This window comes from Pelobates fuscus, chromosome 9 (assembly GCF_036172605.1).
Source record: "Pelobates fuscus isolate aPelFus1 chromosome 9, aPelFus1.pri, whole genome shotgun sequence".
NCBI lineage: Eukaryota > Metazoa > Chordata > Amphibia > Anura > Pelobatidae > Pelobates > Pelobates fuscus.
This window is the reverse complement of record NC_086325.1, coordinates 98,218,202-98,234,926: the sequence shown is the minus strand read 5'-3', so window position 1 is coordinate 98,234,926 and position 16,725 is coordinate 98,218,202. Positions and strand designations below refer to the sequence as shown.

At 39.6% G+C, this 16,725-nt stretch overlaps 1 protein-coding gene across 2 annotated transcripts in view; it reads left to right on the top strand.

Annotated features, from left to right (window-relative positions):
• KIF4A (kinesin family member 4A) overlaps window positions 1-16,286 on the top strand; it is a 60,205-nt gene extending 43,919 nt beyond the window's left edge. For both annotated transcript variants that reach the window (XM_063432190.1, XM_063432189.1), the window contains exons 18-30: window positions 4,318-4,401; window positions 4,488-4,601; window positions 5,243-5,395; window positions 5,478-5,572; window positions 7,195-7,327; window positions 7,609-7,779; window positions 8,714-8,827; window positions 9,511-9,588; window positions 11,891-11,995; window positions 12,075-12,218; window positions 12,469-12,585; window positions 14,928-15,050; window positions 15,190-16,286. In XM_063432190.1, the coding sequence (XP_063288260.1) occupies window positions 4,318-4,401; window positions 4,488-4,601; window positions 5,243-5,395; window positions 5,478-5,572; window positions 7,195-7,327; window positions 7,609-7,779; window positions 8,714-8,827; window positions 9,511-9,588; window positions 11,891-11,995; window positions 12,075-12,218; window positions 12,469-12,585; window positions 14,928-15,050; window positions 15,190-15,387 (1,629 nt within the window). In that variant the 3' untranslated portion in view covers window positions 15,388-16,286. The remainder of the gene's footprint in view (window positions 1-4,317; window positions 4,402-4,487; window positions 4,602-5,242; window positions 5,396-5,477; window positions 5,573-7,194; window positions 7,328-7,608; window positions 7,780-8,713; window positions 8,828-9,510; window positions 9,589-11,890; window positions 11,996-12,074; window positions 12,219-12,468; window positions 12,586-14,927; window positions 15,051-15,189) is intronic.
• The last annotated feature ends 439 nt before the right edge of the window (window positions 16,287-16,725 follow it).

Here is a 16,725-nt window from a genome sequence, read left to right as displayed (position 1 = left end):
TGTGGATATGCAGTCGGCTGCATTACAGTCAGTCCAGCCCTCGGTTGCCCAAGATTCGCAAGTTGTAAAACATGCTAAGAAAAGACTGAGATCTTGGGAAGCTTCTGATACTAGTTCAGTAACTAGTGGTTCTGAGTATGAGGAAATTTCAGGTGGTGATTCTTCAGATGAGGAGTTTGCCTTCCCAGATGAAGCAATTGGGAAATTGATTAAAGAAGTGCAGTGCATTTTTGGAATTGAGGAAACAGGGAATAAGTCCAAAGTGTTTCCTTTTCTCCCACAGATTAAGGAATTGATTTTAAAAGAGTGGAAATTCCCTAGTCACAAGCCGTTTCTGTCTAGACATTTTAAAACTCTTTTTTCCTTAGCATCGGAACAAGACTGTAAGCTGGATACGGTCCCTGTAGTGGACGTTCCTATTGCTCAAATCTCTAAGAAAACTACTTTACCGATTGGAGACACAAGCGGGCTCAAGGATGTCATGGACAAACGCATTGACTCCTCCTTAAAAAAGTTGTTCATATCTTCTGCAGCCCAAGCTAAAGCTTTGATTACGGGGTCATCTGTTGCCAAGGCCCAAAGACTTTGGTTGGAAGAACTAGAAAAAGTTTATACGGGAGAAACTAAGGAAGACCCGGTAAAGCTATTAAAGAATATCAGGATGGCATCTGATTTTTTGGTAGATGCGTCTGCAGAAAGCCTAAAAATTTCGGCCAAGAGTATAGGTACTTCAACAGTCGCCAGAAGAGCGCTTTGGCTCAAAAATTGGTCAGCAGATACAGCATCTAAGAATTCACTGTGTGACCTATCCTTTGAACCAGGAAGACTTTTTGGTTCAAAACTGGATGAATTGTTAAAACAGATGAAGGAAGGAAGGAAAGCTTTACCAGAATCATTTAAGAAGCAGTTTAGAAGACGTAAAGCGGAGGCGCTTCCCTCATTTAGAAGTTCCTTTCGTAGAAACTATTTCAGGGGTCAGCATAAAAAAGCCTTTGATTATAGGAAGAAGGAAAGATTTTCTGACAGAAGAAATAAAGTTATGACGCCAGGCCTGTGGGTGGAAGGCTGAGTCACTTCCTAGAGCACTGGAAAGGAACAACATCAGATCGCTGGGTTCTCACAGTGATAAAACACGGATACGCTCTAGAATTATCACAAGCCCCAATGGAAATGTTTCTTTGTTCCGAGGTTCATTCTCTAGAGATGGAACTCTCTCTGATGCGAGAAGTATCGACTCTATTACTGAAAAGAGTGGTGGAAGAAGTTCCTCTCAAGGAAAGTTTTCGGGGCACCTATTCAAGACTTTTCTTGGTTCCAAAGCCAGATGGTTCGTTCAGACCCATTTTAGATCTAAAAGCCGTAAACAGGTGGATTATCAAAAAGAAGTTCCTCATGGAAACAATAAAGTCCGCTACTCTGCTTATTCATCCAAAGAGTTGGTTTGCGTCCCTGGATTTAAAAGATGCCTATCTTCATGTGCCCATAGCAGAATCCAGCAAAAGTCTTCTAAGGTTCGCTGTGTGCTGCCGATCAGTAATCAAACATTACCAGTTCAGAGCATTACCTTTCGGCCTGTCATCAGCACCCAGGGTATTCACAAAGCTGCTAGTAGTCGTTTCAGCTTTTCTAAGAGGTATGGGCATCTCTGTCATTCCGTATTTGGACGACTGGCTGTTGATTGCAGAGTCCCAAGGTCAACTACAGCTAGACCTGGGGACAGCGATAGAATCGCTAGAAAAGCATGGCTGGCTAATAAATTTCAACAAATCGGAACTAGTGCCAGTTCAAAGGATCCAGTTCCTGGGTCTGATTTTGGATTCTATCGCAATGAAGATATTCCTGCCAGAAGAGAAGAAACTAAAAATCAAGCGATTAATTCGGAATCTCAGAAGAAAAATTGTGTTTTCAATCAGAGAAGCCATGGGCTTACTGGGTCTGTTTACAGCCTCAATCCCGGCAGTCGGTTGGGCAAAATCCAGAATGAGACCTCTACAAAGAAACATTCTGCAAGTCTGGAATCGACAGGAACTCGGCCTGGATGGGCTTATGAGGTTCAACAAGCTAACTTTGAGAAGTCTGCAGTGGTGGACATCTTCTCGATTCCTGCACGAGGGTCTGTCATTCCGGATGAAGTCCTTCACTATAATTACGACAGACGCCTCTGCCCTGGGCTGGGGGGCCCATCTGGGAGACATCAAGAAGCAGGGGTCCTGGCAAGAGAAGGATATGAAAAATTCCTCGAACTTCAGGGAATTAAAGGCCGTGTGGATGGCACTCTTGGCATTTCAGATGCTTATCAAAGATCGACATATTCAAATCCGCTCAGACAATCGAACGACCGTGGCATATTTGAACAGACAGGGAGGTACGAGATCAACAAAGTTAGAAAGCCTTTGTTCAATGATCATGCTGTGGTCAGAAGTGCACCTGATGTCAATTTCAGCAGTTCACATTTCAGGGAAATTCAATGTGGTGGCAGATGCCCTGAGCAGGCATCATTTGAAACAAGCAGATTGGTCCCTGTCATGCAGAACTTTCAAGTTCATCACAGACCGCTTCGGTGTTCCGGAGATAGATCTGATGGCTTCCAGAATGAACAGGAAGACAGGACGTTTTGCATCCCTAAATCCAACAGACAGGCCGGATATCATAGATGCCCTGTCAGTTCCATGGAAGTTCAACCTGGCTTATGCCTTTCCGCCAGTAGTGCTTATTCCCAGAATACTTCAAAAAGTAAGACTGGAAAGTGTACGTATTATCCTTATCCTTCCATGGTGGCCAAGAAGAAGTTGGTTCTCGGTTCTCCTGAATTTTCCAGGGGCCACATTTTGGAAGCTCCCACTTTCAAGAGAAATACTAGAGGACGCCATGGTGCCTCTGCCGACCCTTCGAAGATTCCATTTGACGGCCTGGTTTCTGAACGCCAGATTCTAGAGAGCAACGGTCTGGATACTGAAGTGATAAAGATCCTGTTGGCAACTAACAAGGAATCTACTTCAAAGATCTACGCTAGAATTTGGAAGATATTCTGTCAGTGGTGTTGTAGATTTAAAGTCAACCCTGTTTCCGCATCCATCCAGAAGATTCTAAGTTTCCTTCAGATGGGATTTGCTAAAGGTCTTAAACCTGCTTCATTGAAATTGCAGGTTTCTGCTATCAGTTTCTTCTCCCTCAGATGCTTGGCCTCTAATATTCTGATTTCGAGGTTCTTCAGAGCTCTAACTCGTTTGGTGCCCTATGTTAGGGAAACCTATCCTCCCTGGGATCTTAACTTGGTTCTTTCAGCGCTTTGTGAGCCGCCCTTTGAACCATTGGAGGAAGCTTCCCTGAAGATTATTTCGTTAAAAACTGTCTTTTTGGTGGCTATTACATCAGCTAAAAGAATTTGTGAGATTCAAGCTCTTCGGGCGAATTTTCCTTTTTTAGTTTTCCATCAGGACAAGGTGGTTCTAAAGCTCGATCCTTCTTTTATACCTAAAGTTTTTTCGGTTTCGAACGTCAACCAGGAAGTGGTCTTACCGACTTTTTGTCAGAATCCATCTAATGCCTTGGAAAGCAAATTTCACTGCCTAGACGTAAAGAGATGTCTTTTACAATACCTAAAATCTACGGAATCCTTCAGGAAGGATAATAGTCTTTTTGTCCTATTCAGTGGCACTAGGAAGGCATGAAGGTTTCGAAGAGTTCTCTGGCTAGATGGCTGAAGGATTGTATTCTGTTGGCTTATTCCAAGAATGGCATGGAACATCCAGGCCCTATAAAGGCCCACTCTACTAGAGCGGTTTCGACGTCTTGGGCTCTCCGAGCAGCTGCATCTCCCTCTCAGATTTGTTCGGCTGCTACTTGGTCCTCTCTCCATACTTTCTCAAGACACTACAAGTTGGACATACTGGCCTCGGAGGATGCTGCTTTTGGGCGCAAGGTGCTTCAAGCTGTAGTGAAATGAACCCGCCCTCAGGATCTGCTTTATTATATCCCTGTGGTATAAGCACTGCCTCTAATCTGAAGGGAAAAACATAAATTTTACTTACCGTAAATTTCTTTTTCCTGAAGATTAGAGGCAGTGCTACATTCCCGCCCCTTTTTTCTAATAAACTCAGTAATTTTGCAGCTATTTGGCTTATGTATTTTCTGGGTATGATCAGGAGGAGCTGCTACTTATGGGAAAGGAGGTAATTAGGGGAGGGTTTAAATGTTTGGAGATTTGCCTGCCTGTTTTTTCCCTCCAGATTGGATATCCCTGTGGTATAAGCACTGCCTCTAATCTTCAGGAAAAAGAAATTTACGGTAAGTAAAATTTATGTTTTTTCTATTCAGGACCGCAAGAGACAATATGAGCTACTTAAGCTTGAACGAGACTTCCAGAAACAGGCCAGCGTCTTACGAAGAAAAACTGAAGAGGTAAATATGCATGTTACTTCTTACCAAATTAACATTCCACTGCATAGAAACGGGTATCAACTGTGCATATTATGTTTTCTGTTAAGGCGGCAACTGCCAACAAACGTCTAAAGGAAGCCCTTCTGAGGCAGAGAGAAGCCATGGACAGACGCAAAGATGCAGCACACAAAGGAATGGAAGGGGCTGCAGCCAGAGTCAGAGTATGTAAATCTCTGTTATGAACAATTATTCTATGTATTAAGGCTGTATTAAAGGGTTACTCCAACCACCATGACCACTTGATTTGAAGGTGCCTGGAGTTTGTATATTCACTGATGCACTCTGCCGGATGTGTTAACTACCTCTAGCAGCAGCATTGGAGTGTCGTCTTCCAGCCTGGAACTAGAGTTCCGTGACAGTTAATGTAATCTCCATGCAATTTCCATAACATAATTTTGCATTCATAGGCTGTGTTGTCCGCTAACATGCTTGGCTACTGAATGGTGAATGCCATGGCTCTGCAGAAGCCAGAAGTGCGTCACTAGACCACCAGGGAGCAGCAAAGTCTGGCAGGGGAGCCCGTTGAGTTGGCAAACTATTGCTAAATGGTTTACCTCATTACCATGGAACAAGGCCACGCTACTCCTGGCATCATAACCACTACAGCAGGCTGTAGTGGTTATGTTTGGAGTAACACTTTAATATTGTTCATGCAAATAGCAAATGTTTTCTACCACGTGACCAAACTATATACAACTTTAAGTTACAGGCATATTGCTTTAATGAAGATCAGATAAAATTGTTAGTTGTATAAATATTTGTTGCATTATAGTTTGCTCTTTTACCATTTATTTCCTTTTAGAATTGGCTTGCTAATGAAGTAGAGGTTCTTGTTAGCACGGAAGAAGCTCAGAGACATCTAAATGACTTACTGGAGGACAGGAAGATCCTAGCTCAAGATATTTCACAACTAAAACAAAAAGATACAGGAGAATCCATTCCTCCAAAAATACGGGTGAGCATGCGCTACAAATGTTTACCATTGTCCTTTATACTTGTTTTATTACACTGATTTTCATTTTTTTTTTGTCCTGTAGAGACGTACCTACACTGTAGCAGAGCTGGAAAATATGGAGCAAGAGGCGTCAATCACAAAACAGATTGAGAGTCTAGAGACTGAGATGGAGCTTAGGTATAGTGTATACATATGTATATTTTATTTATTTTACGCAGAATGCCAGAACTTTAGCTAATGTATAATGATTTGAGGCATGTCCAAAACTTTCATAATGTACATCTTTCTTTAGCTGTTTTTCTGCTATCCTCTTTTTCAAGAAACCCACTGCTTATGTATTATTTTGCTAGGGCCAAGCTATGATTAGTCAGATGTAGCGGATAAAAGAGGACAGGTCCCAGACCTTATTCTGCCTGCCTTTATCCTTTTAAAGGGATATTTAGCAAAGAGACAGCATTTCCTTTCAGCACTACATGACTATCAGTGCCAAGGATTTTCCAGAAAGAAAGTACCACCTCCAATTCCTCCACAAATGTCAGCCAAACTTTTGATGAAGTGGGGAACAGAACAGTTTTGAGACTGACACAGGGCTTTTATACATGCCTTTTGTTTGTACAGTTAACACAAGCCAACCAATAACCGTAAACCTGTGTAAGCAACCAATCACACAGTTTTTTTAAGTTACAGCCAGTGTCCTGTTTACAAGGAAGGGTGGGGACAGACAATGGACTAAGACGGTGGACAAAATTGGAGACTTAAGGGAGTGGTGAAGCAGCCAGTTTAAACGTAAAGCCATCTTTTCTCACAAAGGGACAATGCCCAGCTGAAAAACGGCAATGCAGGGATGGGGAAGGAAGAGAACACACAGTGGACAGTCCTTTAACTTATGGCCAACCACACATAAAAAAAAAAACCAAAAAAACTTGTGGCTGAATGTTAATGTAAGCGACATTGGTTTTACACCAATATCTAATTCATATTTCAGTCCGATCTTTACTGCGTGATATGGTTATGGTGCTGGGCATTACAGAGCTTTACCTTTGACTAACAGAAGATTTGATCAGGAGCACCCAGTGGACCCCAGATTGTAAGGGGTGCAGGAAACTCCCACAGTGAGGATTCTTTCCTTGGGGTCTAGTGTGGCTGCTCTAATCATCTTCAAGCTCGTCTTGCTCTGCACTCTTGCGCGCTGTTTAGTAATGCCGGGGTGACATATTCCTCCTTCCGGCATCACGGCGGGGGGGGGGGGGGGGGGGGGGGGGGGCGGCGCAAGGGAGAAGAGTAAGAAGATTACAGCTCCCTCGCACGCCCACCTCCATTCTCCCACAGCCAGCCAACTTCATTCTCCCTCAATGGCCAAGGGAGAACGGGCTGACAAACATCCATGCACCATTGCGACCTGACTTAACCAAACCATCCAAATATCATTCTGTCTTAAAGCCTATGTAATGAAATAGTCTAGAGTACTTGAGAAATGGACAATGAATATTATAAGTACTTTTCTATTTATTGTGATATATATTTTTGGCTATATTTGGCAATTGAGATATGGTTTTGCTAATTTTCAAATGGTTGACTAGACTGTTTATTTCTAGACTCTTTCTTTTGCATTTAAAAAAAAAAGTGTGATGGTAATTGGGTATCTTTTTCCAACCATCCTTTAACCACTAAATTAAGTTTATGGAAGAAACCATGAACACTATGTAAATTTTATATAGAAGTATGTTTCTAGCAAACTCTGTAGCATTGATACTAACCTAAACATTTATTTTATTTTTTTATTTTTTGTATTCCTGAAGGAGTGCACAGATAGCAGACCTGCAACAGAAGTTGTTGGATGCAGGCAATGAGGAGGACAAAGCCAAACAGAGATGGGAAACCATTTCAAATATAATGGAAGCAAAATGTGCACTTAAATATTTGATGGGAGAGGTAATTGGCCCAATATATTTTACTCTAACTGCTTTTTTTTCATCCTTCCTTTTTTGACTGTTTGAGGTGCGTCTTGTTTCCCTTTTTCCACGCCAAAAAAGTAAAGTATTCATTTTAAAGTGAGATCTGCAAAGTGACAGCCATTGTTTTAAGCTAAAATCAGCTAAAACTGTGATTGAGTGTTTTGAAAGTAGCACCTTTTTTTTTTTTTTTTTTTACTCCAATGCTTTCTTTTCATTGTACACAAGTGATCCTTTTGCTCCTCTTTCAAAATTTTCTAGCTTGTCTCTTGCAAAATTGAAGTCAGCAAGCTGGACAGCAGCTTGAAACACAATAAAGCACATGCTGCAGACCTTCAGAAGACCATCTTTGAGGAACGCAATCAGATGGCTGAAATGGAAACGGAGCATCAGAGCCAGCTTGTACAGTTAGAACAGCAGCACCAAGAGAAGGTACTAACCTCAGACAGTTCATGCTTGATTTTTATTTTTCCAGATATTTACTTTTATTAAATTAGAGTTTTTTTCAGTATAATTAGTAAGATTAGTTTTAAAAGGAATGCTTTGGGGCCCACCAGCAGTACAATTAAAGTGCATATGATGGTTTTGGTCTTGTATTCATGCTGCTTTTTTTTCTCTACTAAATCTTTAGTTTTTGCTTAAAAAAAAAAAAAAGACTTTGCTTCCCTCAGCAGCATGACTTCTCCTTACACACATCTCGATTTGACCGTATACAGTTTAGCTCACCAAGTGAAATAAAAGTCTGAGCTGTTGAATTGGATCCACCAGCACAGTGAATTACTGTTTTCTCTTATGTTTGTAATATTTGAAAGCTGTTCTAAGCATTAAGGGAGCATTTTATTACAGGAGAGTGATTGGCCGTGGGTGAAGGCATGTCTGCAGTTTATGGATAAACTATAGTACAAAACTTGGTGATATCAAACTCTTCACCTTCACCTTAATTATAACACAAGAAAGTGATCGCTGATGGCTCCACCCAGTGTGTATACTTTTCTTATGTCTGCAGTTTAGCTCACACATCTCTCATCAGTTGAGCTGAATTCATACTCAAAATAAATCTAATAAGTAAGTTGCTTTGTGAACTGAAAGTGTGGAGTTACACTCCAGAAAGACTGCATGAATTGCACCAAATGCATTGGTTGGTGCCTGGCGTGACCTTTAATTTAACTATGTGCCATTTAAATTATGAAGCCGAGATATGTGAAAATGGCTTCTCACACTCCAAAATGAATAGAAATATACACATTTGAGACATATTGCAAATGTAAATACAGTGCAGTGTACAATGTGGCATTTGTGAGTGGTCAAATGGAAGATTATGAAGTGGCAATAATTTAGACCTTTTTTTTTTTCTTTATTCCTACAGATCCTGTACTTGTTAAGTCAGCTACAGCAGAAGCAGACATCATCTTCTGATGAGGTAGAAGAAGACAAAGTAACGGAGCGGGAGGCACAACTAATGGAAAGGTTGAAATTTCAGGTACGTTTCTTCTTCACTCCTGTATTTTTTTCCTATGCTGATTTTTCTTTAGACAGATGTTTGTGTGTTTTTTTTTTCTTTTTTTTCTTATGTACTGTTGTTTGTAGTGCTTCAGATCAATCCAGTTGAAGAGTTGAGCATTTTCTGGCACTAGCTTCAATGAACCGCCTTCCATGACATATCCCAGCCTCTTTACCCAGCTTACTGAATAAATTGCAATTCCAACCAATCCCACTGAATGGCTCTCCTCCAAGTAACTCCATTTGATGAAGATGAAGGCACACGGGCTCTCTAATAGAAATCTGGGAAGTCAGGCATAGGCCATGGAAGTTTGTGCGGCTTATAGATTGAGCAATCGTGGCACGCACAAGTACTTCTAATGGCAGAGCAAAACCTTGTCCACTTTTAGGAGACACGGAAGGTTTAAGATTTCAGCAACGTTTGCAACTTCCTGCAGTTAAAACCACAAGGAGACAGGAACACACTAGTATATGCAAGGGACAAAGGATATACTTCCTGGAGTTTTCTATTTGATAATGAGATAAGAAAATTACATACAACAGTTTCTTATGAGATAGTAGATGCTTTTTCAAAAGCAACTTGCTTCACTGTCAGTGTTATGTTTTTGTTTTTGTTTTACTTTAAAGTGCACTAATAGTAATGATCTTTTCATGTTTATTCAGGATGAAGAAATTGAGAAAATGAAGGAGCTGTGTGAAAAGAACCAACAGCTTCTCCAAGAAAATGAAATCTATAAACAGGTGAGGAATAATGGCTTGCACCATAAAATCAATATTTCAGTGTGACCCAATCTCTACAAATGCAAAAAAGGTCTAAAATGATTTCCAGTTTTCTTAATTGTTTCCTGCCTTTTGAAAGTACTGCTAAAATCACTCTAGCCACTTTATTTTAATGTCGTAGCCTGGTTATAGTGATCCTGTCCTTGTGACTCTACAATATAAACCATTGCCGTGTTAAATCATCCTCTTGTGGCTTCTCTTTTTTTTTTTTTTTTTTTTTTTTTTTTTGTTACTAGGGACAGAAAAGTGTTTGTATTCCTAATGCTTTAGTGTTTTCATTGCTTTGGCAAAGCTTGTTTGTAACTGTCATGTGTGTCCTTTTAAAATCTTTTATTTTTTTTTATGATCATATGGCCTGTCACCAACATGAAAGCTACACATGAAACTAATTATAAATATTACAAACGTGTATGTCCATAGAACAGTCAAGCATCTGTTAAGGGATTGGTATTCATTCTGCACATTATTGAAACCTGTGTGGGGGATGGAGGGGGGACTTTTCAGATAATGACCTGTAATTGTTAAAATAGAAAGTGTTTTCATTAAGTTCATGAGGGGGGCATACATAAATTATATATATTTTTTACGTTTATTTTTTTAAACCTTTTCTACTTGTGTCTGTAAATAGGTTCCAGTGGCTGTTCAATTGCACAAGTATATTGTGCTGGCAATGTTGAATAGCCTTTAGTACTTTCTCTGTTGGCTTTTCATCCCTTTTAATAAGGATCCTAATACTCCAGCTTTACCTTACATTCCAATAATCGCTTCCAAAACACTATAAAATATAATTTATCATAAAGATATGCAATCCATTTTTGAGATTTAGAAACTTTCAGAGCATTACTCATCTGCTGCCCAGCAATTCAGCACTGCCTTTCTTGGTGGGTCCATAGATGTTCGTGCTGGCCAATCCTCACTGCTGATCTTGACCACATTGCCAGCACATCGGAGTCGTGTGTTCCATACTGTGAGAAACACCTGCTGGGGAAGTCGCACTTTGACAGGGAGCAAAAGAACCGCCTTTTTGGAGGGTTGCTTGCGCTCCTTGTCACTGGTGACTCTATGCTGCTGGCACACAGGACAAATGCTATGGTTTTGGATGACTGGCGAGGAAGAGCCAAATGTTAAAAGGCAATACATAAATACCTGTAAATGTGCTAGTATTTGAGCCTTCACAATGTACAGAAGAAACTTAATCTTTAATGGGGCATGGGTGCCCAAAAGGAAAACCTCCAAATGTTTTAAAACTACAGCATCCATGATGCTTTGGCATCCTAAATGCATGCAAAGCATTATGGGAGTTGTAGTCTTACAACATCTGGTGATCTCCCTATTGGGCTTCCCTGATATAAGACAAAGTTGTGTGTACAGTAACAGATACACTTTGATATGGTGGGACGCTATAATTTGCTGTTGTAAAGCATCTTCTACAAATGAAACTTTTTTTTTTTTTTTTTTTTTTTCTATGTAAATGGCAGCCAAAATGCCAAGGAAGATGCATGAGAACTCAGGGGTAGATGTGGCACATTTTTGTGTTCGAATACTCTTCCAACCTGATGTAGCGTATTTATTCTTCCTTAAAATGAACTACTAATAAGAAATTGACTAATCGTTGGTTAGCAGTGCAAATCTCCTTTTAATATATCCTATGCCTATGGCTCATGTTAAAGAATGTTTAAGCCTTGCAGGAATGTCATGTATCTTAGAATTATATCGTTTTTGTATAGATAACCAAGTTCACTTAACTGTTTTTTTGGTTTGTTTTTATTTTATTTTTGGCCCCTCTGCATAGCTGCATGTAAAAAGTATTGGATAAATTGTATTAAATTATTTCAGGAACTATTGGATAACTTATTTGCGTATTGCAAGTATAAACTCTTTAACTCCATGACTTCAGTTGAATTTATTAAGCCTTTCTAAAATAACCACACATTTGGTCAAAATATTGCAAAGATAGGCTTTGAAAACAATGTATCTCACGCAGCTGCCCGTCTAAAGTAAATCCAATGTCTAGACCTGTGCGGATTTTGTCTTTGTAATACATCAACCATAACCTTGGAGGAGGGGCAAGTTAAAATTTCCTTCTGAAACGACCTGGCGACATTTTGCTTTTAGGAAACCTGGTCAAATATAGCTGAACATACGGGTTTGTGTGTGGTCTTAGATATGTTAACAGTGTTTCTTGGAGATGACATACTCCTTTGTCATCACATGTTTTTAGAGAACACATTTCATTGATAACGTTTTGTATTTTGTCACACAGAGACTAACCCTTCTTCAGGTCGCAAGTGCAAAGAAAATGTGCAACATCTTCCCAGAAACTGTAGAAAATTCTCCAGGCTCTCCCTTCGACTTCATACCTCCAAAGGTAAAATTGCAAGTCCTTCTTTCAGTCATGATTTAATTAATTTAATGTTCCCGGAGTCACCATTTATTACTTTCAACAGCCAAAAAATAGACGACGAACAAAAACAACGGCTCTGATTCTGGAGGACCTGCTATCTGAGTCTGAGGAGTCTGGAGATGAAACAAATGACAAAAATTGGAAGCCTGGTGGCAAAGGGAAACAAACGAAAAAAGTGTTAACTGGGGTAAGCACTAGATATTGAAACTCAAGGGGGCCTTCTTCACTGGGGACCATCCTTTTCTTAAGATAAACATATTTGTAAGATACAATTTTGATGTCTTGTTAATTGCCAGATCAAACTTGGATTTCTCTCATAGAAAGTATACTTCTATGTACATAATAATAATGTCTTGGTATCATCGTAACTGTGGTCAGGATATTGCGTGTTCATTGCAAATATTAGGATAATTTCACCCATTTTCTATTAAATACAGTGCTCTTGTAAGGCACGATGTGGAAATAAAATGTGCCGCTGCAGAAAGACAAAGCAGAACTGCTCGGAGGATTGCTGCTGTGACCCTTCAAAATGCAGAAACCGAGAGAGTCCCAGTGTGAGTGCCTATGGTGGGCTGTAGCTCCCTTTTCGTTTTGCAGCCTCCTACTTCTTTCTTTTGATTGTATTCTCCAACTGTTTCTGATAATTTTTTTTAAGTGTCTTTAAATTTGAATGCTGGTTAAAGTTCTTGGAACAAGTGTAATTTCTTTGCATATGTAAGGGTCTGGTTGTTTTTCTGTATGACCCGGCTGCTATGGCATTCTACACAAGGATAGCCTTAGACTTTCCCTCTTCTAACGTTAAGATGCCTCCCACTGCTTGCCCACCTGTCACTAAATTCTAATATACATTATTTTTTTTAATTTTTTTTTTAAAACAAGAAATTGTCATACTTTTAGACATTCTTGAGTTTGTTTATATTTAAGTATTCTATTTATAAGAAGTATAAACAATTGACTAAGGAACAGTATTGGGTGAGTTTTGGAAATACTCATATAATCAGTATGCTTCAGTTCAGAAAATGTTGAAACCACTGTAGTTAGTACATCTAAAAACACATGGATTTCAAGATCCGAGACAACAAGGGTTTACTTCAGGGAGATCATGTCAAACTAATCTTATTGATTTTTTTGATTGAGTAACTGAAATAATAGATCAGGGTGGTGCAGTAGACATTGCTTACCTAGATTTCAGTAAGGCTTTTGACACTGTTGCACATAGAAGGCTTATCAATAAACCCCAATCTTTGAGTTTGGATTCCAATATTGTTGAATGGGTAAGGCAGTGGCTGAGTGACAGGCAACAGAGGGTTGTAGTCAATGGAGTATATTCGAAGCTTGGGCTTGTCACCAGTGGGGTACCTCAGGGATCTGTACTTGGACCCATTCTCTTTAATATTTTTATTAGTGATATTGCAGAAGGTCTTGATGGTAAGGTGTGTCTTTTTGCGGATGATACTAAGATATGTAACAGGGTTGATGTTCCAGGAGGGATAAGCCAAATGGCTAATGATTTAGGTAAACTAGAAAAATGGTCAGAGTTGTGGCAACTGACATTTAATGTGGAGAAGTGCAATATAATGCATCTTGGACGTAAAAACCCAAGGGCAGAGTATAGAATATTTGATAGTCTCAACATCTAAATAAAGTGATTATGGGGTGATTATTTCTGATGACTTAAAGGTAGGCAGTCAATGTAATAGAGCAGCAGGAAATGCTAGCAGAATGCTTGGTTGTATAGGGAGAGGTATTAGCAGTAGAAAGAGGGAAGTGCTCATGCCATTGTACAGAACACTGGTGAGACCTCACGTGGAGTATTGTACGCAGTACTGGAGACCGTATCTTCAGAAGGATATTGATACCTTAGAGAAAGTTCAAAGAAGGGCTACTAAACTGGTTCATGGATTGCAGGATAAAACTTACCAGGAAAGGTTAAAGGATCTTAACATGTATAGCTTGGAGGAAAGACGAGACGGGGGATATGATGGAAACATTTAAATACATAAAGGGAATCAACACAGTAAAGGAGGAGACTATATTTAAAAGAAGAAAAGCTACCACAACCAGAGGACATAGTCTTAAATTAGAGGGACAAAGGTTTAAAAATAATATCAGGAAGTATTACTTTACTGAGAGGGTAGTGGATGCATGGAATAGCCTTCCAGCTGAAGTGGTAGAGGTTAACACAGTAAAGGAGTTTAAGCATGTGTGGAATAGGCATAAGGCTATCCTAACTATAAGAAGGCCAGAGACTAATGAAAGTATTTAGAAAATTGGGCAGACTAGATGGGCCGAATGGTTCTTATCTGCCGTCACATTCTATGTTTCTAGTATATAGTATTCAACATATTGTGAAAGAAATTGATGGAATTTGGCTACTAATCAAATCCATAAAGTCCCTCCCTCATTAATAATCACCATTACAACAGCAGGCAATTTAAAACCTTAAAGGGACACTCCAGGCACCCAGACCACTTCAGCTAATTGAAGTAGTCTGGGTGCTGTGACCCTTTTGCACTTAGTGCTAGAATCGAAATAGTCGATTATCTGATGTTAGAATCCTCACGGACCTTCAGCATCAGATTTTCCCCATAGAGGGACATCGACGCTGGATTCAGGTAAGTAGCTGAAGGGGTCTTAACCCCTTCAGTGATGTGGGGAGTGGGAGGGGGTTACTCCAGGATTCTCTAGTGCCAGGAAAATGGGTTTGTTTACCTGGCACTGGAGAGTCCCTTTAAAATACATTTCTATTTTTCTCTTCAATGGCAGCTTTATAATGTTTCCAACTTTAATTTAGTCACAAGCTTTTGCTTTTATTACTTTAAGTTCTTCCCAAAACTGTTTCAAAATTTAACTCCTAACCTGTTACTCTGCTTTACCTTTTAAATTTGGCCTTTAGGATGATGTAAGCGGAGAGGATCAGTCACAGGAATCTGAAAGTTCCTTAAAAGCAGAGTACCCAGCAGATGTAACAGCTGGTGGCTCCTTCTTTACACCACCATGTGTCACCCCCACCTCCAAGGTATAGTAAATGCCTACTTGATTGGATGTTTCCCAAGTTATAGTGCATATATGTTTTTTAAATGTTTAATTTAAAATTATTGCTGTTGCAGTTAATGATGTTATAATCATAACAATGGTACTTTTTTTCCCTTTCCTAGGTGCTCCGTGAAATAGGTGATATAGGTCAAGTGCTTTCATTTAGACTTCAACGGAAACAAAGCACTAGCTCAGATGCACAACCCAGTTCAGAATCTCAAGAAAACCAGCCTTCTATATTGAAGAAAAAGAAAAAAGCTCTGTGCAACAGTAATGCCAGTTTCTTCTCTGGTTTCTCCCCGATCACAGAGGATGAATAAAGCAGAACATCTGCTCAGAGGCTTTCATTCTGCCACTGTACAACACAAACATTCTTAGTCACAGCATTGCCCTGTGTAACAGAGTGGTAAATGTCATACTTGGGGTGAAACGTGCTGCTGAGTGTTAACTCATTCTCATTGATTGGTGAAAACCTGAACATACAACTAAGTGTTCAGAAATTAAAACCTTGTAAATATTTATGTGTGTCTGAAGCCTTATGTCTAGGTTGCTTGGGTTATGTGCCGAAGGAGAATAATATACCCACGGTCTTGGGTTTCATTTAATATTTTAAATTTGGTAAAGGGCACTGTATAGGCCATAATCTATATAGCCCCTTGTAGTTATGCTGCCAGCATACCCCTGGCACTGTTCCCCAAGTTCTGTCAGTTTTTGAGTTTTCTGAAACTCAGGTGCTCATGGCCTGCTAGCTTGCTTAGCATTGTGGAATTTACTTCTCCTCTGCATTTTCATTACCGAAAAGCATTCTTTACTGGGAGAGATGGCTGTCTCACTAAGCCAGTGAATGCTGTCTAAATATGGACCTAATTAATATTGCCAATGTGAAAGTGTAACAAAGGGCTGGGCTGCAAGAACCTTCTGTGTAAACTGTTTGAAAATGGTTTGACACAGAATTGGAGCAATGCCAGGTGCATGCTGGAACCATACCCACTGCAACAGGCTGTAGTGGTTGTGTTCTTTAATTTTAGACTGGCAGAAGCCTTAGAGTATAGTCAGTGTACATAGTAACTAGTCCCAAATGAACTGTGAAGTCTTAAATTACTCCAATCCCAGATTCTCTGTAGATTTCATAAACCCTGTAGACCAAAGTCTGTCTGCTCTGGTCTACAGTGTCAGATTGTATTAATGTTCTTGCATCAAATTCTTGTGATTACTTGTTTTTAAAATTGATTTAACTCTAGGTTCTACTGTTTTTTTATCATGTATCTGTCCATTATTTGCGCTAAATATATATTTTAGATTTAATACTAATAAAATATGCAGATTTCTTTTTTTCCATGTTCCTCTTAAATTATCGCCGCGTTGAAGCAAGACGTATTGTTATTAAAGTGTGTGTGTGTTTGTATAATCAGACATTTATTTGGCCTTCTTCTGTTTCTCTGCATGCATACATACACACTAAAAAAACAAAAACTTAAGCTTCCTCTTATATATATGCACACCTGCAAGGTAGCCTTCTATGGAAGAACAATGACAAGGCTTTCAAACTACGAATTTGTTTGGATTGAGCATGTATGCACGTGGAAAGAGACAAAGAGCAGCTTAGAGGACATGAACTATGACCCTCAAGATTTCACTTACCTATAGGATAGAAACAG